The sequence below is a fragment of the Ictalurus punctatus genome, chromosome 16 (assembly GCF_001660625.3).
Source record: "Ictalurus punctatus breed USDA103 chromosome 16, Coco_2.0, whole genome shotgun sequence".
In the NCBI taxonomy this organism is placed as follows: Eukaryota; Metazoa; Chordata; class Actinopteri; order Siluriformes; family Ictaluridae; genus Ictalurus; species Ictalurus punctatus.
Window position 1 is genome coordinate 20,404,631 of NC_030431.2, and position 24,389 is coordinate 20,429,019.

At 38.0% G+C, this 24,389-nt stretch overlaps 1 protein-coding gene across 1 annotated transcript in view; it reads right to left on the reverse strand.

The window, feature by feature from the left end:
- Window positions 1-24,389, reverse strand: part of cntfr (ciliary neurotrophic factor receptor) — a 184,198-nt gene that overhangs the window by 79,319 nt on the left and 80,490 nt on the right. Inside the window, exon 3 of the mRNA XM_017489980.3 lies at window positions 3,515-3,748. Within this exon, the coding sequence (XP_017345469.2) occupies window positions 3,515-3,748 (234 nt within the window). The remainder of the gene's footprint in view (window positions 1-3,514; window positions 3,749-24,389) is intronic.

Here is a 24,389-nt window from a genome sequence, read left to right on the forward strand (position 1 = left end):
AAGCCATAAAAACAAACTAGAGAAGGACTAATAAGAACAAAATCTGGCCGTGTCTCACAGGATGACTTTCGTTTGCTTTTATCTTTTCCTAGTGCATTTTTTTTCCATCCAGAAATGATATAATTAGTGTCTGCTACATTGGCTGACCCATTCTCCAGAATCCCAGTGGTTCTGAACAGTAAACAAAATATCAATCACGTTCAACAAAGCTGTCCGTGTGGCGAGCCTGGCCTTAATTAAATACACACAAGAACGTATCTCTTTAAGAAATACTACACAAACCATATCTGGAATAAAAATGTTCCATTATGGGTTTTGTTTGTTTGTTTGTTTGTTTTTTAAACTTACCCACAGGGCAATTTGTATAAATATTTGATGTTTTGTCTGTATTTCAGAGATTAGTATAAAGGAACACTACTTTTGGTTTTGCTGTCATAGCCAATAAGTTGGAGAGTAGGTCAGAAGATCATTCATGCTCTTTGAGATTAACCTTTGGGGGTATAATTGACAGTGTAAAAACATGCCGTTTTGCTTAGAAGTAGAAAGAAATGGTTTTCCAAAATATTAGGCTAAAGAGATCTCTAAATTTGACATGGGTGGCTCATTAGTGAAATGATTACAGAAGACATCTGGCTCATAAGTGCAGACCACAGATGGATCACAATAATTATAAAGGTTAATTATATCATTGCATCAATTTTATATTTGGTCTTTGAGAAGAAACAACCTAGTTAAAAAAAGTACTCTACATTATTATTTTCCCTCATAAAGCAGCAACAGTAATAACATTTTCATTGTTTGCGACATTTACAAGCAAAGCACTGGTGACCTCAGTGTGTATCCCTTCTTGACAAACTCTGCAAACGAACCAAACACCAACACACACTGTCACTGACAACAACATAAGCAGCTTCCTCAGGCCCTAGCCACAGCGCCGAGTCACAACAGCTACCTCATCAGCGTGGATAACAGCTTTTTTCTCCAGGGTACATGCCTTCTTAATGGCTTTTTCTTTCCTCATGGTACAGTGAAGATGAGCCCGAGATGCAAAAGCAAACAGGAAGCTGTTTGTCTTTGCATCTCAAGACGGGAAATTTACAGCAGTAAACTTGCATATTTTCCCCTTTTTTATGGTCTTTCTGGAATGGTTTTCCCCAAAGTCCAGGCCACTGTGTGTCATTTTAAGGTTGGTTCAGCAGCACAGCTTAGTGACTAAATAGCAATTCAGCCTGGAAATCTGATTTCTTTTTCAATCAGCGCTTTAAAGCTAAGCTGAATGGTAAAATTTGAGAAGAACTAGATGCTCAATTGCAGGATGCTGCATATTTTGGTTTTACAAATATTTGTGCTGTGTAACTTGCAGGAATGCTTGTCACTGAATGTTTCTAAGAGAACTGTCGCTGGCACAAAAACGCAAATGAAGCAAAAGAAAGGAGGAAAAAAAAATATATATATATATATATATATATATATATATATATATATATATATATATATATATATATATATATATATATATATATATATAGTTCCTTGGGGTCATCAACTGGAGGTCTAAGCATGTCTTTTCCACTTCAAGTTCAAAAAACTGATCAATCACTTGAATATGAATCACATGAAAATGAATCACATGTAAATGAATCATACGTAAATGAATCACATGTAAATGAACCATATGGAAATGAATAAATAAATTAAAGTAAAAAAAACAAAAAAACAACTCATCTATCAAAAGTAACACTAGGCAAAAGTGGTAACATGATGCGCCGGTCCAAAACAAAAAAGAATACTTTAAATTAACGAGCCTTATTTATAGCCATGAACTAATCACTAAAGGTTAAGCTTTAAAACGTAATCATTGTCACTATTCAGTCATGTTATTTGTTTATCTGGTCATTTGTACACAAAGAGATTCTATGTAGATGGACCTTTTTAGTTGAATACCCCAGTTCTAGAGCTTTCTCTCAACGTCCAATGCACTAAAACCAAACATGCTGTAGTCTCTAAAAAAGTAACATCAGCAATAATGAAAACCATCACTGTCCATGATTGATTTAATCTTGGATGGTAATTACAGGAGCAAAAAATCTGGGTTATGTATTTCAAGCCTCTAAAGTGGAGCATGTGTTGAAGAGATGGAAGGGAAAACTTGGGAAACATGGGAATTCTGCAGGCCAGATCAAGCTTGTTTGTTCCCTCAACTCCCTGGGATGATTTTCAGTGACAGGCCTAGTATATTACACACACACACACACACACACACACACACACATACGGAAGAGCTTATCCCTCTTTATATGAATGATACCAAGGCAATGGTATTTAATCATTTTACCTCTCGCACTCTAGTATGAATGTCTGTACCAGACCTTTATAAAAGCGCAAAACATTGAAAAAGTGCTTGTCTTTTGTTGAGATTTGACAGTGAGTGTTAAATGTAGAAGCCAAAGCTGTGAAGTCAACTAACAAGGAAGATTAGTGAAAAAATGTTTGGTGCATGAATCTGAGCTAGTATGTACCAATAAAAATAGATAAAGAGCAAGAAAGTGATTATTTTATACAGTGTGCCATGGCCAGTGTTGAGGCTATTAATCTCATGTTTTCAGTGATATTACATTCTGGCATTTTCAAAGGCCTGTGAAGACACACACAGCTGAGAAAGCATATTCCTCATAAGCAGGCTTGACTCATTTTGGTTTTCCAATTTCTTTAATTTAATTAGTAAATTTAATTGCTGTCAGCAAGCATTATGGGTAGCATCTAGTCACCATTATTGATTAAAGTGCTTTGCACCATGTGGCCATCCATGCTAATTTGTTCTCAGTTGTTCATGAGTGAAAAAAAAAAAAAATCCCTTGAACAAAACTCGCTCCCAGAACCAGCAGTGTTGATGTTTGCAAGTCTCAAGGCTTAACTGACCTGGGGTTACATGGTCTTTTAGGCTAAACGAGATAGCAGTCCATTAGACTGTGTACACATTCCAAGAATGATCACTTATGTGTTTGCAGTTTGAAATGGAGATGGCTGTTGCTCGTCTTTTAGGATGGGTGAAAAGGGCTCCTGCCTGATCCAATGGCCTGCCAATGACCCCATTCAGCACAGCGGCATTTTTTAACAGCAACATCTGGACGGGGATTAATGTCCAAGATGACACCACACCCTATAACCACTTAGAGAAGACCAAAACACAGCCCATGGATCAAGTAGGGAAGGCTGGGAGGGGGACAAAGGACAAAGGAAGGGATGATGATGTTTAGAATTATTAATACAGGACTTTTCTTAAATGATGGGATTTGAAACAAATCACATCTTTGACAGCATAAGCTGGTAGAAGCCTTAAGCAACAACAGGTTTGTTTAGGGGATAAAGAGTTTCAGTAAACATTGCATGGGGTCAAACTATCAGTAAGGAGTGAGTGAACAATGAGAGAAGGACCAGGAAGTACAGAAAAAATGATAAAAATATGAAGAAGTATAGGAAGGAAAGAGAACCGAGGAAGAACGATTAGACTCACGTCCAATGCGAAATGTGATCTGATCACGACGTTGGCCATCAGGATTCTGGAAACAGCTGTATAGGCCATTGCTACTCATGTCCACCTCCATGAGAATAAGTCGTGGCCCTTCCTCCCTCCGCTTGGCCTTAACATCTGTCCCATTCACCTTCCACGTGACTGAGGCATCATTGTCCAGAGACCCACACTGCATTGTTACATTGCTGCCGATCCTCGCATACTGGATCCTGCCTCCTGGGTGAGAGAGCAGAACATTATAAGTAATATGTCATGCATCTGTGTCAGCAGGTCAAATATATCGAGTCAGACAAAACACCAGACCATTTACAGCTTTAGTATTCTGCGTTAGGCTGTATGAAGGTAAAAATACACTTCCCTTGTGTGACAACTGTGAATACCGAATAAAAGTTCTCATATTTCTCAATATCTCATAATCCATTTGAATACCACATTTATTTCAGAGAACTCAATAGAATATTCATTATTGCCCTCTGTTTACCTCCAAAAAAGAAGCCATGGCTGTTTCCCCTAAAGTATAAGAATCACATTTCTCCTCAGCTTTGAGAAGAAATCGTGAACAACATAAGCGCTGGACATTTGTCCGTGTAACAAAAAAAAGCCACATGCACTTTGAGACTAATTCAACATTTACATTCTGCGTTTAAAATAAATCATGCCCAGCACCATAGATAAAAAATTATTGGTACCATTTAAAATTATTGTCAAAAATCTGGTAATATAAAATAAACTATAGATAAAAGTTCAAGCTATCCATTTAAATAATTTGAGAAAATACTGTACTTATATTCCATCTAAAAAGAACAGCTTCATAAGAACTACATAATCCATCCATCCATCCATCCATCCATGCATCCATCCATCCATCCATCCATCTTTTATACCATTTATCCTTTTCAGGGTCACGGGGAAACCTGGAGCATATCGAAGGGGGCATCGGGCACAAGGCGGGGTACACCCTGGACAGGGTGCCAATCCATCGCAGGGCACAATCACATACACACTCACACACCCATTCATACAGAACTTCATAATATTGATAATAAAATATTGTTGACAACCTTAAAGAATATTTACAATGAATTGTGGTCCATGAAACGATTGATGGCATCATGAACTTGAGCTCAATACTTGGCTCCTTCAGTCAGAAGCTTAAGACATGGCCATATATAAAGCTTTCAGCTAGGATAATAATCGTAAACATCCATTCATGCAAAAACATAAAAACTGTTCTGCATTGAGGAGTAGAACAAAATCCCTCTGCAAGCGTCTAAAACTTTGTTAGACAAAAAACTCATCTCTATCTCATCTCAACTACTTATCTCTAGGGAAGGTTCTAGGAAATACGAAATTGTGGTGCTGACAATAATTTTGAAACCAGTGTTTTGCAGAAAAAGCCCACAATGGTTTCTTTTCACTGATTTGTGTCTGCTTTTGTTTCGATTTATGTTTTGGTCCCGTCTCCGCCTGGAACTTTAAAAAAAAAAAATCTTCATTTTTTCCTGATTGTATACACCTGTTCCTTGTTTCCCCTTAATTAGTTTGTTTATTTGTACCCTCTGCATTTCCCTGTTTGTTTGCAACATCTTATCATGCATTCATCCCTTTAACTGTGACACGTCTTCTCCTGTTACTAGTTTTATTTTTCTCTAGTTCTTCCTGTTACTGACTCTGGTCTGTCTTTATTTTATTTTTTTTTGGATAATTAATAGCACCATGTAAACCCTTTATGTCTGCCTGTGTTTTGATTGCAATTGTCCATTGTCCTAAAACAATAAACTAAGCTCATACTTGCATCATGTTTCAGCTATCATACAATATACTGATTGAGAAAACATATTTTTATGTCTATTATGTTGAAACAAAACTTTACAGTGTGCCCATATGAAGTTAATTGTTGTCATGGTTGCACTGAATGGCGCAGAATTTCACTACCCATCAGCCTCAGCACATCACATGACCAAGCCATATGCCTCACTAATCACTCGCCTGTGTCTTGTTATAACTTGTTAGCACCACTATTTAAGTCCCAGTTTTTCAGCATCGCATTGTCAAGCTTTTGTTGTTGTGTCTGCCATGTTATCGCTTATAGTCTGTATGGTTCTTGCCTCATATACATAGTTCATGTTGATGGTTCTTGTGTTCACCCTTTTGTTTGTTTTGTTCGTGCTTTCCACAATAAAATGCCTGCTCTTGCATCCGCCTCCACAGGCATATCCATATATTGACTATGGAGCTATGCTAATTACAGACTTTATCTCAGTGTACTTTTGTATATTGAAAGTGCAACTGAACGTTTGAAGAGATCTTTTAAGGACTGTATCCATAAAGAAACTACCAAGATTGTTCTTTTTTTTTGTTGTTTTTAAACACTCTTCATGGTGTTGTGTTGGGGTGTGTTTGTGTTCACAGTGACTGCATCGAGCTGGTTCTACAGTGTTTGGGGAATAAAAAACAACCATTATTCCGTGTCCATGTTCCCCAGGCCTCTATCTGTATCTATCTGCCATGTCATTAGATCTCCAAGTCCCCAAGGTTTAAATTACAGCTCAAAACTTTATAATGTCAGGGATTTATCTTTAAAAGAAGAAGAAGAAGAAAAAAAAGGCACAGCCTCAATAGTTGAGACTGAACACCTTATAAAGTCTACAGCTGAATCTTCACCACTGAATACACTTTTTGAAATTCACACATCTATTGAAAAACTCCACTTATATGCAACAGCAGCTGTAATCTAACACATGACCAAAATTGTTCTATATTACACATATAACATTTCAGATATGCAACACAGATGAGAATTCTCATACAAAATCACCCAGCGGATAATAGAGGCTCTCTGAAGCCCATTTAAATGTGTTGATTGATTATGTACGGCCTCAAATCCGAGCTCTCAAAGAAGATAGCTGAGTAAAACAAACTAGTGAATAGCTTCTCTCCCAAACACACTCAGTGCTGGAGTCATTGCTTTGCCCTCTGGCCTGTTCTCTTTGAGGGTTCTCATTAAGAGATAGTCTCTCGTTTCTCTTGTTTGCCAGGCTGCTTTTGGCAGCCGGTATGTTTGAAAGTGCAAATAAATGCATTTTTTTCCACTTGGCTTATCTTATCCTGAACAGGCAGTAATAGGGCACTTAATCGCTTGGCCCTCAGTATGATAAAACAAAGCCTGGATGCATTAAATCATATCTGCTGGTATTTGATGGCCTGGAATGCTTAATCCACATTATGCAGTTTAAAAAGGTGCATCTGTCACAGGATTATCTGATGCCAGTTTTTTTTTTCCCCCAGCACATATTGTATGGCCATTTCCAACCTGCTGCCAAACCACATCATGTGTTTGTAACTTGAATAATCTATATTGTCTTGAAACACTTTTATACAAGCCAAACAATCCACCATAGACATCCTCTGAGATCAGCCAGTCCACACTAATGCGCTATGAGTCCAACACATAGCTTCAAGGACAATCACTGAGTGCCTTTTCAATAAAGAAAGAAAAACAAAACAGAATTGAGATGCAAAGCAGCGGCAAAATTGACACTTCACTTTGGAGACATAAACTGGCAATGGAGCTTAGTAGAGGCTCAGGGGTGAAATGAGATAGAGGCCGCTCCACACCCACATGGAGGATCTCTGACTTTTTTATGAGGCAGAGATGTGCAGGCCGGGCTGGGAAGCTGTGCAGGGGATTTGCTCCACAGCTGGAACTCCTGTCTAGATGAGAAACAGCTGTGTCTGTATTCGCGAAACATGCAGCCAAAATACATAGCAGCTAAGTGGCCATACAAATGGGGCACCACTAGCCAGAAGCTGCATCTATAAATGAAAACCTGGTTGATCAAGTTAATCACTGCAGATGAGTTTTCGCTTCCTCAAATGAAATCTCAGCACCTGTAGAGATTGTGAACTAGTTATATTTAACATCAACGGAACGCTTGGGGGTGGATTTTAAACGATAAATAAATATAATATAATATAAATAGATGCTCAATTCATATTTAGTAAGCATTCTATCCTGGCCACGGCCATGGTCAATCAGGAGCCTATCCTGAGTGCAAGGTGGGACTACACCCTGAATGGGACACAAGTCAGTAACAGTAAATCATTCAAAAATAAATAGGCATGCTTGGATCACGATCAGGCGAGGAAGCCATTTTGCAACTTTGTACCATTTGTAGGACTGTGATGACGCTACACAGAATAATGGTGACCACCAGCTTACAGTTGCTCTAATCGGACACGCTGAGGCGTAAGGAACCTTGTCCATGTGCTACCATACTGTGTTGTAATTTTCTGACAAATAAAGGTCCCACAAAGCTACAGTCTGAGGAAAAGTCAACAGGATTAGAAAGCGTCAGAACAATACAACACAAATCAGAATTTTCTGTCCTACCCCTGTAGCTCTGGTGGCTTAACTGCTATAGCTGGGGAATGTGGGCTTGGCCACACTGACCATTTATTTTCTTGCTCTAGCCTGTAAGGGGGGGCTTGATAACTCCTATCCCCTGGCGCTGTTCTAAACTCTCTCTCATTCCTCACGGACCTCCCATGAGGCACCACATGGATCTCAGGGATGGGATAGATGGGATTTTGCTCTTGGGCTTCTTGTTCCACTCTGTTTGAATTAGCAAAACATCCAAAAGCGAGTGTGCTAAGCAGATACTACATGCTACCTAGGCTGGATATACCTCACTCCCTGGGGTATCAAACAAATATTAGAGAGACATGTGACTCAGTTATGCTTTATGCTTTACCTAAACTGTTTAACTGGAACAGGTACAATGTTCTGACATCCAAGTGCTGCAGGCATAGAGCACAGAAAAATGTCAATGTTACTCAGGCCATTTCTTTCACACATTTGACCAAAGCAAGGAACACAGGCCTGTAGAGATCTGTAGGGATGCATCTTTCAGCAGGCTGTGGTCATGTCCTTGCTCAAAGCTACAATTGTGGCAGCATCGTTTTATCAGTTAGGATTACACCCTGACCTTTTAAGTCACAGATCATAACCCAGGTTTTTTGTTTTACTGCTTATGTTATTCCACAGTGATTTAAAATAATAAATCTTCATTTCCCTTGCGCTGATTTTTGATAATCCTCAGTCACGCTCAGTCGCTCTTTATTTCGATGGAAACTTGAATGCCATGGCAGAGGATATGAAATGGGTTGCATGCAAATTCAGCCATGTCTACTAATGAAAGGGAGCGCGAGGCCACACACCAAGGCAAATCGGAAATGCTGTAGATTAAAGCACCTCGTAACACTCACGGTAAATTCTCTAATATGCAGAGACAGCTATCATTTAAAATGAATCCCATTCTAGAAATGGGTCAAACCCATGAATTAATTAAGCACCCTTCTCTACCTTCGGTAATGTAGTGCATTAGTTCTGATACAGAAATGCTGCAGAAATAGGGGATACTCAAGTGTAACCCAGTACCCAGAAGTTGGACTTTTAGGGGCTTGGGTTGGTAATTAAATATAAAAAAAAAACTTCCTCTTAAAAACTTGTTTTTATTTTTTTTTCTTATTTTTTTTTATGAACCTACTGTATGCCCTGGAAACATTGGAAAACATTGGTGGAAAACAGGCATAGCAATGCCAACACTGTCAGCATGATGTGTGAATTCTAGCTGTGGCAGTTCCTCAACCTCAGCCACATCACTCAAGTTCACACTGGTTGTCAACTAGGTATGTGTGTGGGACTTTCTTTTAATGCCACTCATGGAGTTACTATTTTTTTGTTTGTACCTGCCTGCAATATTTTCTAAAGAATTTTGGTTGGTTCCGTTCTGGTTATATCCTCAAATTATAAACAAACTAACAGCCAAATTTAAACCACTACAACCCTGACAAGATAGTTAATAAAGATGCTGTAAATGCACTGAACATCAGCTTGGCCATACTGAGCATTTATTTTTCTTGCTCTAGCCTGTGATTGTGAAGTCTTTCCTAACTCCTAACCCCTGGCCTAGTCCCTAGCCACTGTTCTAAACTCTTTCTCGTTATTCTCAGACCTCCCATGATGCACCACTTGGATATCAGGGGTGGAATGGTTGAGATTTTCTTCTTTTACTTCTTATTCTACAATGTTTGACTTAGCAAAACATTCAAAAGAGAATGCGTGAAGCAGACAGTACATGCTATCTAAGCTGGATATACCTCATTAGAGCTCCCTGGGGTATCAAATATTAGAGAGACATGTGACTCAGTTACACTTTGTGCTTTACCTGCGCAGGCAGTTACTAAAGATGCTGCCAATGCATTGTGTACTGTTGTTTAGGTAAATTAATGTGGTCTTTTTATTGTCCCCTAAAATACACTGTACAGGTGCATCTCAAAAAATGTGAATATTATGGAAAAGTTCATTTTTTCCCCGTAATTTAATTATGAAAGTGGAACTTTCAAATATTCTAGATTACATTACACATAAAGTGAAATATTTTATAAATTCTTTATTGTAATATTTTGAGATACTGGATTTTTGATTTCCATGAGCTGTAAGATGTAATCATCAAGATTTAAAAAAAAAAAAGGCTTGAAATATTTTACTTTATGTGTAATGAATCTAGAATATATGAAAGTTCGACTTTTTGAATTAAATTACGGAGAAAAAAACTTTTCCATGATATTCTATTTTTTTGAGAGATCACCTGTATATTTGACAGCTCACTTATGTCCGCATGAAAGAAAAAATAAAAATAAACACTTGCACAACTTTTCGTTACATCCCACAGGATCTCAGTCACAGTTCACACTTCTAGTCACAACAAGATACCCTGTGAAAACTTTATGGCAAACTTTACTTAAAAATAAAAAGAAGAAGAAATTCCTACGCAAGTGCAATTCCTATTCATGTCTGGATTTATAACTATTTAGAACATAATATCTGTTCAACCTGAATTATGTATTTGTATTCAGTTACCACATCCCTACCACATTTATACTCCAAAAAGACAGAACTGCTGCCAGAAGAGTCAGTATAAACCTCCTAGTGTATAAATTGATACTGATCTGATTGATGCTAGTGTTAAAGTATCGGTCTTGTCAATGGTACATGTCAAACTGGCAACAATAATACTATGTTATGAAGTTGTGGTGACTGTGAGATATTTCGGCAGCTGGCCCAGTCTCATCTGCCTCATTTTTTTTTTTTTTTTTCAGTCTTAAACAAGAGGCATGTAAGAAAGAGCACAAACCACTCCACTGCCGACTTGTTGAACTATACACAATGCTCATTTGTTTTTCAAAGCTGTGGAGGAGTTTTCATTAAAACCCCCAAATAAACATGAGGTCAAAACTCAGTGCACCTCACCTCAGGTTCAGTTTTTACCAGAGTCTGCATTCATATTTGAAAAGATTCCTTAAGCCAAAAAACACCAACCAAAGTGCATTTACAGTCCATGAGTAAGATTCAGGCCACTGCAAAGGTCAGGACAGGGTTCACAGATAACCAGCAAGCACCGTGGCCTCTATAGGCATCAAACATGGCCTGAATAAAAGAGCTGGCATTTGTTGTTGAGACTCATCGGGTCTACAAGCTTATTATTTACAATGAATCTGGAAGAATTCGGGTAACGCTTTCTATGAAGCACCATATTCATAAATCATAACCTGTGCTTATAATTATTTGTAAATTGCTAATGATTCTTTGTAAGCATTTTTATCAACTCTAACAATAACTCAAAGCTTGAATAATCTGTTATAAATAATTCCTTTATAATTACAATTATTCATGACAATGTCAACAGCCGTTATAATTAATAATGATCTGTGAATAATAATACATTAACTCTGATATTTTCGAACAATTAGAAAAAGATGATAAAATTTAAAATGTCATAATCCAATGCTTCCAAAAATGGCAAGGACACATACATTATGTAGCACCAAGCTTCATGCACAAAAATTTCTATTTTTACCCCAACCTTTAATTATATGTCTGTATTTTTTTGGAATGACTATGCAACCGAGTATTTCTAAATTGCATTACAAAAATAAAGTGACTGCATTTATATATCCAATGAATTTTACAGTTGAATTACAGTAAAATTATTCACAGTTTATAATTGTTTATAAATGATACGTTTTGTGCAGTACACCACATGATATTATAGCAAATAGACATATGACATGTTGCAACATAATTTTATTATTCATTATTACTGTTTATGAAAATGATGAAAAGGAATCATTACAAACTTATTATAAATTGATTACAAACACATTACAAACTGATTATAAACACAGTTAAAATGATTTATGAATACAAGCATATAGGAAGTTTTTTTTCCTCTGGAATTCTGGAAGAAATTCCTAATGGAATTCAAACTCAGATTCCTAGACTATGAATTCTGACAGATCTACTTAATACTTAGTGTAAGCAGTATTAGTCTTGTCAGTGAAACATGTGAAATTGGCAGCAGTAATGTTCAGTTATGAAATTGTGGTGATTGTGAGATATTTGGGCTGCTGGCCCAGTCTCATCTTTTTTTTTTTTCTTTTTGACTGAAACAAGAAGCATGTGAGGACGAGCACAAATCACTCTTCCAGATATCATGGCCAGTTTCAAATTATTCAGGAATAAATTCCTAATAGAACAACACTGCAGGTCATGTAGAGGTCTATTCTGTGTCCCATGGTGCCGCATTCATATTCATCTCAAATTCAGTTGTACCTGTTCCATCACACACAGGACTGCAGAGAGACACGCTGCTCTGTCTCGATCACTTGCACGTTCATCCTTCGCTAAACCTTGTCATGGTTATAAATGCGCAATATCCGTAGCCTGCCAGTGGAATGTAAATAGCCCCTGGCTGTTGTGATCTCTTCATCTGGGGAAAGAACCTCCCTGGTGTCCATCTCCAGTTTTTAAGGCACACGCTCACACACGCGTCCACCAAGGCTGAGCGCCCATCAGACAAACATGCATGGTTGTCATTATAAAGCACTCCCATAGTTTACGTCAAGTTCAGCGATGCTTAAAACTGCCACGCCACTCTCCTCACCCAAGGTCCAAGAGACAATCCCAGCTCTCATTTTTTTACTCCTATTTTGACAGCCACATCAACAGCCTGCACCATAATTTGTCTCCATTTGCTCAGCCATTGTTATTCTTTCCACATATCAATCCCAATGCAAAAAGAAAGGCACACTTTGGACTTTTGCGAAGTTTGCAACAGAAGGGAAAGTTGTGTGTGTGTGGAATTTTATGACTCAGGTGCCTTGAGAAGAGTTTAGTGTGCAAAAGTCTGTACATTTCCTGCTGTTCACAGATCATTTATCATGTCAGGTACATCCTAGGCACATCTTAAAAATAAAGAATTAAAGATATTATTGTTATAAAGTTCAGGAACGGGCAATTCCTGGTCATTTTGACTTTGTCTACAATGAAAATTGCTCCCATAAATCCTTGTTAGAATGGATTCTGACTTACAAAAATGAAGTATAAATGCTTCCCTTGGTCACAGTAACTAAAAACTATGTAAACAAGCACTTAACCTTGAAAACACTGCACAAAGAATTACCCAGACTTGACAGTGTATAAGGTGAATAAAATCTCGAATCGAGCCACAGGCTATTGTTGACCACTTGTAAGTAACTGTTTCAATGTCAGCTTCTGTTCTGTCTAGCCCAGAGCAACATTCTCACTAAGCCAAACCATTTTTTAAATTTTTTTTTCAAACATTTTTACCATGCTATATGAGATCTAATTGAGGACTAAGGGGATGTTCTCAGTCATGCACTTATAATGCAAAGCCATTAGAAGTATTGATCGTCAATGCTCCTCTGGCCTTTATCAACACTTTACCTTGGGCCTGCTGTACCACCTCTATCAATAACCTAGCATAGGATGGCTAATAGACTTACAGTGAGGCATTGAAACATTAGACAGGAAAGGCGAGAGGAGGCTTCTGAATTCTGTTCCACTGGCCATAACCCTATCCAGAATTCCGCTATACTTCTCTGTTATCTCATATTCCTTGCTATCTTTCTCCCCTGTCACCCCTCTCACTTAAACTCTCTTCTAATCAAGTTGTCTCCATTTATCATGTACTCTTCTTTTTTTTTTTTCAGCAATCCTTCCTACCCCATGCTTGGTGCCTAACATTGCAAGACAGCCAAAATCTCTTGCCACTTCAGCTAAATTCTCCCATTACCTCAGGGTAATCCCAGTGTGATTGCCCAATTCTTAGGGTCCAATTCTCTAATCTCATGGGTGACATGCAACTCACGTGGTCTGTCACATTCCACCCAGAATAGCATGCAGGCCTTGTTTGCCTTGCACTCAATGCTAATCTAACTCCAGTCAGGAAATGGGCGGACTGCATTGTGTGTGTCGCTGCAATAATGGATCCCTGGGAGAAAACAATTGGGGAGGTGGGGGGTGCATCTCTGTGGATGGAGGTTTCCACTGATGGAGGTTCTGACAATATATGGAGACAGAGAAGAGGTTGATTGTGCAGAGCTGTTGTTTTTCTAATGGATGTTGCTTTACAGAACCCTACTGACATAGATGCATCCGAGGACATCTGCATGCTGGTTTCAAGTGAGGAATCTTCCCCAGTGGGTGAATTTGTGGGGACCTGAGGTGCAAACAGAGGGGAACTATTATTACCTCCGCAGTATTCCCTGCTAGGGGGGGCGTGGTTTACACTGTGAACACTCTAAAAAGATGCTGAATGCACCACAGAGCTACATCGAAATTGCGTTTTTGCTCAAGTAAAGCAATGATACCATTACAATACCACATATATAGATTGGTAATGAATGTGGTATTGGCCTGTACACATGTTAGCCACGGTAACTTTTTTCCAGAGCAGAAAAAAGAGCAAGTTTACGAACTTAAACCTTCTTTTTACTTATCTCAACAACAAGCTCAATATAAATGCAAACCTCTGTATTTAGAGGCCATGACTCAACAACTAGTCTGCAGACGAAATGAAAACTCATTGTAGACATTAGTTGTTAGAGACAAGTGTTCCGTTCATTATTTGCTCCTTCTTGCACCGCCTAAACACACACATCATCCCCCAGTCTATGGAGGAAACTCCTTCAGTAGATTTATTGGCCCTGCCAGACATACAAAAAAAGGTGTTAGATCATATACAGTAATTGTGCTGATATTATGACTCAATATATATCTCTGGCATTTATGGTGGTATTAAAGCATAATTAACTTTGCTTAATGGATCTTGAGATATGCTTTATTCCCATAGTAAATTAAATTTCAAACGCCACCGCACTATACAGGAAAAAAAGTTAAACAAGGTCACTGTTTATGCAAGTTATGAAAAGCTCATCTTGCGATGGTGCAACTTAAGCCATTTCGGCAAGTGTGATAACCAAATATACTTTAACTGCTGTGCATAATCTCTTGACATGAAATATGACCTTCAGAGCTCATTTCATGGCTGCTAATTGTGTGTGTGTACTGATTTCCCGTCCGACATTTGCTTTTCTATCAGCCTGCAAAATAGCGAGTGACCTCTGAAGCAAGGCCGCATGCCTCCAGTCAGAGGCGAAACTGTAAATGAGCGGTAACAGGATCATAATAGCTTTGCTCCAGCCCTCGGTGCTGTGTAGCTCGTTTTTTGTCGCGAAGGTTAGTGAAGGTTTACGTGGAAGGTTAATGCTAACAATTGTGGATTTCCAGACCTGATTTCTCCCTCTCTCAGACACACACACACCTCAGTGTGTACGTGCTTCCTTACAAAGGTGTGAAGATGAATGGGCCCTGCTTGCTGTCTGACTGTTGTGGGTTCTCTGTTCTTTTGTAAGCGCCCACACATGTCAAGCTAAGCCTTGCGTATACACACAATGCTAGCATCACAGTGATAAATTAGCATGACAGAGTATGGAATGAAAAACATGGTATTCATCACATTGAGGTAAAAGATTGCTCTTTAGGTTGTCTACAGCTGCTGGAGCCTGGGAATGTGTAAGGGTGCACTATGTAACTATCATACACAGACTCTACAGAGTTACTCAGCACTGTACTATGCTTGAGGCCATAAGGCACGGCATGTGATACATCAAAGGGGGTTTGAGACAGACCGGGGACTATGTACTGAGAGCCGGGGTCAGCTGGTTCACTCGTACCGTGTGTGGTTTTTTTGTCACGATGAACAAGCAGCTATACAGACGTGGATGGCAGGGGAATGTTTTTGCTGTATAAATAGGCTCTGACCTCTCACAGCATGAGCACAGATTTCAGCACACCCTCATACACTGCGAAGACCAATTAGATACACCCAGACACATCTACACACCATTATTTTTCACACCATTTTTCAGTGGCTGTTGCATTGCGTTATAAATGAAATCTATTGCCAATGTCTTCCACTTCCAGTGAACCTCAAGTTTCATTTTCCCTCCATAATCCAACAGAAGAGACATTGTAGTTGAACCCTTTCATCAGCCTCGCATTCGGGTTATGTCTGTCGCGCATAAGTAATTCTGTGAGGTGCTAAGGGACCAAGGTGCGACTCTTGAAGCCTTTGATGGAGCTTTTTTTTCCCGTTCAAATTTCCATCCTTCCCTAGATTAATGAAGCTCTGAAATAGAAAGTGTTCCTTGCCAAATCGCAACCTGCTTGGCTTAATGTGTTTAGCTTGATGAGCCTGGAGAGAGACAACAACGGTGGACGAGCACAAGAGAGGCAATGAGAGAGAAACAAAGCAGACATGTTGATTTTTTAATGACTGATTATAATTGTGCAAATTTCCGTTAAGCTGGTTGTCGGTGAAGCAGAACTGCTTTGTATTGTTTTCAGGGAGTAGCGAAAATGTAATAAGTAAGACGCAAAGCATAACAAGACAGGCTGTAATAGGAAAATAATCCGCAACGGGTTGATGTGATGTGGTCTGACACGAAGCAGAGTTACTTTTACGACCCCAAAGTGGATTACTTTCCACCAATATCAGCATGCCCTGGAGTGTTTTATTCCTCTTATACCGCAGTAATCTGCCAATGATTACAGTGTTTCATTTATTAAGTAATGGCACGTCGTGCTTTTAACCATTTATAGTTACACTGAAGGTGATATAAAAGCCACACTATGGGTAAGTTACGGTTATCAATTAAATTATGGCAGCTATAAACAGTTCTCCAACCTCTCTTTGTTTCTCTCTTGAAATGAATAAGACCAAAAAAAAAAAAAATAGCTTGTCACGTTACAGAGAAATCAGAAACTGCAATGTTATCTGTCCTGAAGACTTTTTTCCATAACAGAAAATACACTCACAGTTACAAAGCACTGACACTGGACAGTCCATCCAGAAATAAATTTCAGAGCTGTCAGAGCTGCTGTTATAGAAAATTAATGACCGATCAGATTTAAGAATTCAACAACACTCTAGTCTAAAGTCTGCAACTTGATAACTTAAACCGTACGCATGTCAAAATCTTAACCAGACAGTTTTTATTTTGATTCACTGTCTGAGCAGTATCTCTGTATCTCCGCGGCAACACTGTGAAGTCTCATCACTTGTTCTGTATATTTCACAAGGGGCTCCTAGCCTATGATAGTAGCTGAAGAAATAACCAATAGAAGATTGAGAAGACACAGAAGATAAAAGAGAGACGGACAGGGAGAGGCAGAATTAAAGAGAGGGAGGGATAAACGTTTAGAATGTTCCAGGCCTTCGGCATCTCTCTCTCTCTTTCTCTCTCTCTCAAAGATCTGAGCAGATCGATACTCTTCAGAAGATAAACAGCAGCCTTGCCTGTGCTGTTTCAGATAAGTTCCTATCACCTGCAATCAAACCCTGAAGTGAAGCACACCCAGCCAACCAGGCCTTTTCACGAGACAGTACAAAGCTCACAATTACTCCTGGCTCCGGCTGTCGTCCAGTGATGGGGCTTATCAGTCCGTTACGGGATTTTAGTGTGGATGCATGTGCGTAAGAACTCAGATACCTTAGGGAAGTTAAAAGTAAAAACATGGGAATTACTGGTTGCCATCAGACAAAATATAACGCAACATGACTTTATAGTGATGATGATAAGTGATATAGTGTTTTAAATTGTTATAATGAAATCTGCTGTTTTTTTTTGTGTTTTTTTTATTGGCTTCAATATTTAGTTTTGATTTTCTTTCATCCAGTACCTCTTGCACATCAACATACAATCTAAAAGCATTTTTGCTATCAACACAAAGCAAGCACTAAAATACAGCACAGTATGACATAAATATTATTCATATTTTTGTGACCATTGGTGCAGGTGGTAACGTGGCGAAGAGTGCTGGGATTGTAATAAGATGTGGGGTTGTAATAATATCATCACATGATACAGTACTGTGATATCCAAACATAGGATATCTTTGCACTCAGGTCTCCATCAGTGAACAGTGGAGAAGTTGAACAAAAGAGACTTCATGTAAAAATTGTAATGAATTTTCCTGGTTACACAACTGCACTATTTGACAATGTAATATTAGCACATTTGGAGAAGCGATTTATTTATAATTGCACTTTATCCGGTGTCACCCAGATGAGGATGGATTCCATTCTGAGTCTGATTCCTCTCTAGGTCTCTTCCTCTATTTGTCTCAGGGAGATTTTCTTTGCCACTATTGCCTTTGGCTTGCTCATTAGGGATATATTCATACATTTAAAATATATATCCTGAATTTTTATATTTCTCTAAAGCTGCTTTTGGACTGTGTCCATTGTTGAACTGAATTGAATTGAATCAAATCAGCTCATGGCTTTCCCTTTGAAATGTGCTGCAGTGGCTCATCACATTGACAGTTCTGTAATAATAATATATTGTATGATAAAGTTTGACTTATAGATTTCACATTGAAATTTCAGTTCGAGAACTAAATGAAACATGACAAAGCGTGACGTTATAGAAACGAGTCCACAACACTATGGTGTGATAAGGCCCACCACGAAATTTAGTATTTTAAAGTATAAGTATTTTATTCCTTTTATTCACAGCGATCTGCCCGCTACAGGATGTCACAAAAGTCTCCATACATAGGGGAAATTAACCTTTTTTTTTTTTTTTTTTTTTTTTTAGCAAAATGTATTCCAAAAATTTTCATACTTATTATCTATATATTTATTATAAATGTATATTTATATATTTTTTTTTTCTTTTCTTAGCCTTAAAGAATGCCTTGGGACTTTGTCACAAGGTTGCGATGGATTATCAGGAAAGATGTCAAGCACATCACACACGACGAGACGATTCCGTGTGTGTTTACAAAGAAATGCCAATCATGTAGAGGATGTTTCATAAATAAAGTTACATTTTGGTAAAAAGTGTTAATTCCCTCTATGTATGGAGACTTTTGAGACAATCTTTTTCAACTGTAATTGTAAAACTGTATTACTTTAATGTTTACTTTAATAATAAACACCATGAGATGCTTTTGAACCTTTCACAGTTACATGTAATGTTGTGAAAACTCCATAATACAAGTTACATCTTTATATCACTTAGGTTACATGAACTGTTTTTTTTTTTTTTTTTCATTCTCTTGAAGGTAATAGGGCAAAAACATGCAGCTTGTCATGTTACAGAGAAACTGCAAAGTCCTTTGTCCTAACTCTTATAAAAGCACTAACACTGGAGACTCCTTCCATAAATGATATATAAACAGATCCTTAAAGACAACTTTGACATAATTTTTTTTTTCTTGTTAAAAGAGCCTGATTTTTTATATGCTTATAATATAAGATTAATATTCATTTATTATTAGTCTTAGATTATGTGGAGCATCCTACAGTATGAATGAGTTGTTACTATAGAAATGATAATGTATTAGAAGAAATACACTAATATAAACTTGAATTATAATTGGCACTACATTCAGAGCTGCTGTTATAGAACATTAATCAGCACCTCCTGACCATTCATATTGGAGAAATCAGCAGTATACATTATGCTAAATTATACAGTTATTCCTGGGTTTGCATAAAAATGACCCTTAGAATTTGTGCCAGGCAAAATATATCCGGATTCTTCATTGACTGCTCTCTACTCAAAAACAAAACGTGTTCAATGAACCGGTCATCATTTACATTTACAGTATTTGAACTTACACCCTTCCTAACAGTAATCCAATGTCTTAACCACTGAGCTAGCACTGAACATCAGAATTGCAACAAGCTAAACCAGCATCAGACCAACCAGGATGAAGTGATGAATTGCACTGAATTCATGTTGGCATGAGCTGTTTTTTTTTCCCCCCGTCAGTTTTGTCTTCTTGAGATTCTCTTAGGCAAAATGCATCTACTCCTTTGTGCTTAGGCAATCCAATTCAACTGCACTTTAAACCAATTTCCAACCTGGAATCGCTTATGTTGCTTTAGCTGAAAAGGTCACGGGCAAAACAACGCTTCTGTGTAATTCTCTTTTGTGCACTAGCTAGTGCACAGGGAAAGCACAACAGCACAACAGAAAATCAGTTCTCTTTCTCAGAAACCACCAATACCCATTATAGGACAATTATAAAGAGTGTTTGTATGTGTGTGACTGTGTGCCTCCCAAATTCTAGATGAGGTCCTTAAACATTTCAGACAGCATTGTTGATTATACGATTTACAGCCTGGATGAGTTACAGTTTATTTATTGCTGTGACTGGTGGCTATTTTTGGACGTACTATAAAACATTTACAGTAGCTCTAATGCCTTTTGACATTTGGCAGCCAGTTAATCATGAAGCTGAAAGTGTGAAGGCTCAACTTAGCTGGAACACACTCTCATTAGACACACAGCAGGGCAGTGGAACATTAACACTTTACTGCACATATTATGATTTAAAAACAACATTTTACATTTTAAATTTTATTTTAATCTATGGCAACACTGTACAATTATATATATATATATATATATATATATATATATATATATATATATATACACACACACACACACACACACACACACACACACACACACACACACACACACAGTATTTTAATCTTAACATATGAACCACTGTATACCATATATGTTCTATTCATGACATTTACATTGTAATAGAAGTTGTCAGAACACACCTATGAGCACACACACACACACACACATACACACACCTGTGATGAACCATTCCTTCTACACACAGGCGCCTAATTTCTAGGAGCGCCCTTCCACAAAATGGTCCACAGAAAAAGAGAAACTATTTCCTTAACCTTCCAGCACATCTGGTTGGCCATCCGCACACATCCACACGCACACAACACAATGTGAGAACGATAAACACCAGCCGCCCCTCCATTCCACAAACACTTAGGCCAAGGCCACATTCAGTGTTTATTTACAAAGCAGTGTCAGCCTGAGACAAAGATGAGGAGGTACAGAGCATGTGTGTGTGTGTGTGTGTCTTTAGCCTTTTGTGAGGACCAAATATGACTAAATGTCCTCAGAATGTAATATCCTATTCATAAAATATGATAGTGTGATAATATCCTCATAGTCCTCCCGGTCCTCAGACACACACACGCACGCACACACACACACACACACACACACACACACACACACACACACACACACACACACACACACAAACAAAGCTGTTATTTCCAAACATGCAGCTTTTATTTTTTACATTTATGTCTAAAAGACCCCCAAATATTCCTTTTGCTTATGAAGGTTAAGGTTATGGTTAGATTTATGTCAAGGCATAGTGTTAACTAGTTACAATAATCCTTTGTATGTCAGTGCAAGGTCCTCACAAAGATAGTAAATCAACTTGAGTGTTTGTTTGTGCGTCTGTGTGTGGGTAAGATTGTATGTCTTGCTGAGGAACAAATGTCCCCGCAAGGATAGGAATATCTGACCATTTTAACCATGTAGAGACATTTGGCAGCATTTTTTGTTAATTACAGGAAAAGAAAAGTAAAAGAACCACTTGAGGTTATTGAGGTTAGGTTTTGGTTTAGGAGTAACATTAAGTAGCTGCATTAATAGTAAATTGCAGGTCCTCACAAGGATAGTAAAACAGGTGTGTGTGTGTGTGTGTGTGTGTGTGTGTGTGTGTGTGTGTGTGTGTGTGTGTGTGTGTGGATGGGTGTGAGATCAAACAGATGTCTGAAGATGGTTGAATGGTGTGAACTTGCTCAAGGCTATACAGTGATATGATGATAGAAAGTTTGGTTAAGGCTAGTCAAAGAAAGAAGAACATTCGATTGGCTTAAAGTCTGATGTAGAAACAGCCTTAGGCTCAATGCTGCCTATGACTAACAGTTGCACGGACTCGTGTCCAATCTATCAATACATTTAAACAAGTTCATTCATTAATCAGGTTTAAATACACTTAAATAAATGTAAATGTTGGATTTAAATGAAGTCATGTTCACTGTGTATTCCAGAAGAGTTTATAGTATTGTAGCATTAAAAGAGGTACTGACATTGCTAACAATAAAATTCTAGAAGGCAGAGAGAAAAAAAAACAGCATTTCACAAAAAAAAAAAGCCCCAAAAAACTAGACTGTGTTGGTACATGAGACTTTTTTTTAACCCCCCCAAACCCCCAGTTGTGCACCTACCAAAGAGAAAAACAGAGCGATGCAAAAGTCTGGTGTCTACAATACATAACAGGACGATTATCCTCTATTTTCTTGTTTTTTTCTCATAGGAAAAGTCTTTCACATCTCACATCCTTTCCACTTCAGTGAATTTGCTTTTCCACTGGGTGAATTTTGCTTATGTTTGGTCTGACGGCTACTTTAGTTGAAAAAGCAATACAGTGTAGTTTTCAGGTTTGTCACATGTCGCAAAGCTCGAGTCAAAACTCGTAAATGCTGATGTTTGTACCTCAGTGTTCACTACTTTGGAAGTTGAAATTTTCTGAGAGCTCCACGTTTACGAGTTGTGAGGCAATGTTGATGTTTTGCGACGGCAAACCATGTAACCCTGCTAAAAAAAAAAAAAAAACAATAGAAATGGTTTCCACTACAAACACCAGTACAAACTATTAGTGAATCATCAAAACCATTACCACTGCCATTATTGGTCCTTAATGGTATCCCCTAGACATAACAGGCCACCAAAAGAAGGCAACAGATTACCAGTAAAGACCAACAGGGACCATTACAGTTTCCATTAAAACCAATACAATTCCCACTATAATCATTAAAACCATTACAAATACCATGAGAGAAGTTCTGGAGTTAAATGCAGTTCGATGTTTATGGAGGTCAATGTAAAACAGAATCCCAGGGTCATTTTTAGTTACATGGGATCTTTTTTCAATCATTTACCAACACATCTGAGGCAAATGTTGATATTCCTAGTATTTATCTCCAGTTTCCACTGTGTGTGTGTGTTTTTTTTTTTTTTTCTACTACTCTATCTATATAAAAGTCCTAAACGATAGCTTCTAATAGCTAACTAAATTGCTAGCCTCAATCATAAGTTTATCTATTTTCAGCATTATTATTTCCCAGGTGCCAGGCAGTAGTGTCCTCATGACTTTAACCACTTGAACTACAAACATATCGTCTATTCAACTTCTCAATGGGCAAGGCACAAAATTCATTCACCAAATGCCTTTTCAGGTTGCCATAGCAACATCCTGACATGACACCATGTGATAAATTGTATGATAGATTTCAATGCTTGGTTGTTTGTTTACTCATGTGTCCCATGCCAGAAGGAAACATCTCTCAAACCAGCTTTCTATATGTGTTGCATATGCATTTTAAAACAATCTTGGGGTCATTTCTTTTTTCTTTTCTTTTCTTTTCCCTCAGCAGAGTTTGCTTTTAAATTCAGCTATAAACATTCCCTCACAGAATATTGAATGAGACAATATTATTGCCTTTAGGAGCTCTAATACAGCAGTTATGCAGTGGTGCAAGATCCAGCTGGTTTGCTATTATTTCCAGATTATGGTAAACCCGTAATCTGATTAAGAAAAGAATGCATACAATTTTATAACTCACCTGAGACTTTCACTGCTCTGCACTTGTTTGAATGTTGCTATGAAACTTGTTGATCTTTAAATTATTATTTTCCACAAGACCTTCACAAATGGGATCCGGTTCCGATCTTTCTAAACAAAGCCTACATCATATCTCAGGTACCTGAGGTTAGTATGGGCTTAAGTTTATACTAATGGGTAAATAATAATTCTGTGTTAAACTTTTTAGCAACTACTTTAAACGTCACTTGAATAATTTACTCAGGATACAGTTTGATTGAGCCTAAGAAAAACTGTGTGAAATATTGCTGGCTATTGGAAGTCATTTTCGAACTGTCTTATACTTTAGTTTGGATATGATTTAGTATTCTACTCGGTGCACATCATTAAAGGCTACGTAAAACACATCAAACATGACTGGTGTCAGTAGTGCATATATCATACTTTAAAGGTTTGATGAAACATTCAGTGTTTTATTTAACATTTATCTTTGATCTTTTGGTCAGTCTGTTGGCTTGATTCTTCACACTGGTCCAGTAGAGAACTGGCTGAAAATGACAGGGAATTTGAAATGCTATCCACAGGCTCAAAAAGTTTCACCTGAACAATCTTTATATCTGCAGCATGAAAAATAAAGAAGCATACAATACACTGGGGGTTCTCTAGTCCCAACCGTGGAGGCCCTGAGTCCAACATAGTTCAGTGAGTGTCCCGTTGAAAGACATGGACTCAAAGACACACCCTTCAAACAGTTCTGAGTTATAGTGTTCGCTATCTAGCTAGATTTAGTAGTGAAGCTTAGGGTAGTGGTAGCTCAATGGTTAAAAAATTGGACTACCGATCAGAAGGTCAAGAGTACAAATCTCAGCACTGCCAAGTTGATAATGCTGGTCCCTTAACCCTCAACTGCTCAGTTGTATACAATAAGATAAATGTAAGTTGGGTGTCTGCCAAATTCTGTAAATGAAA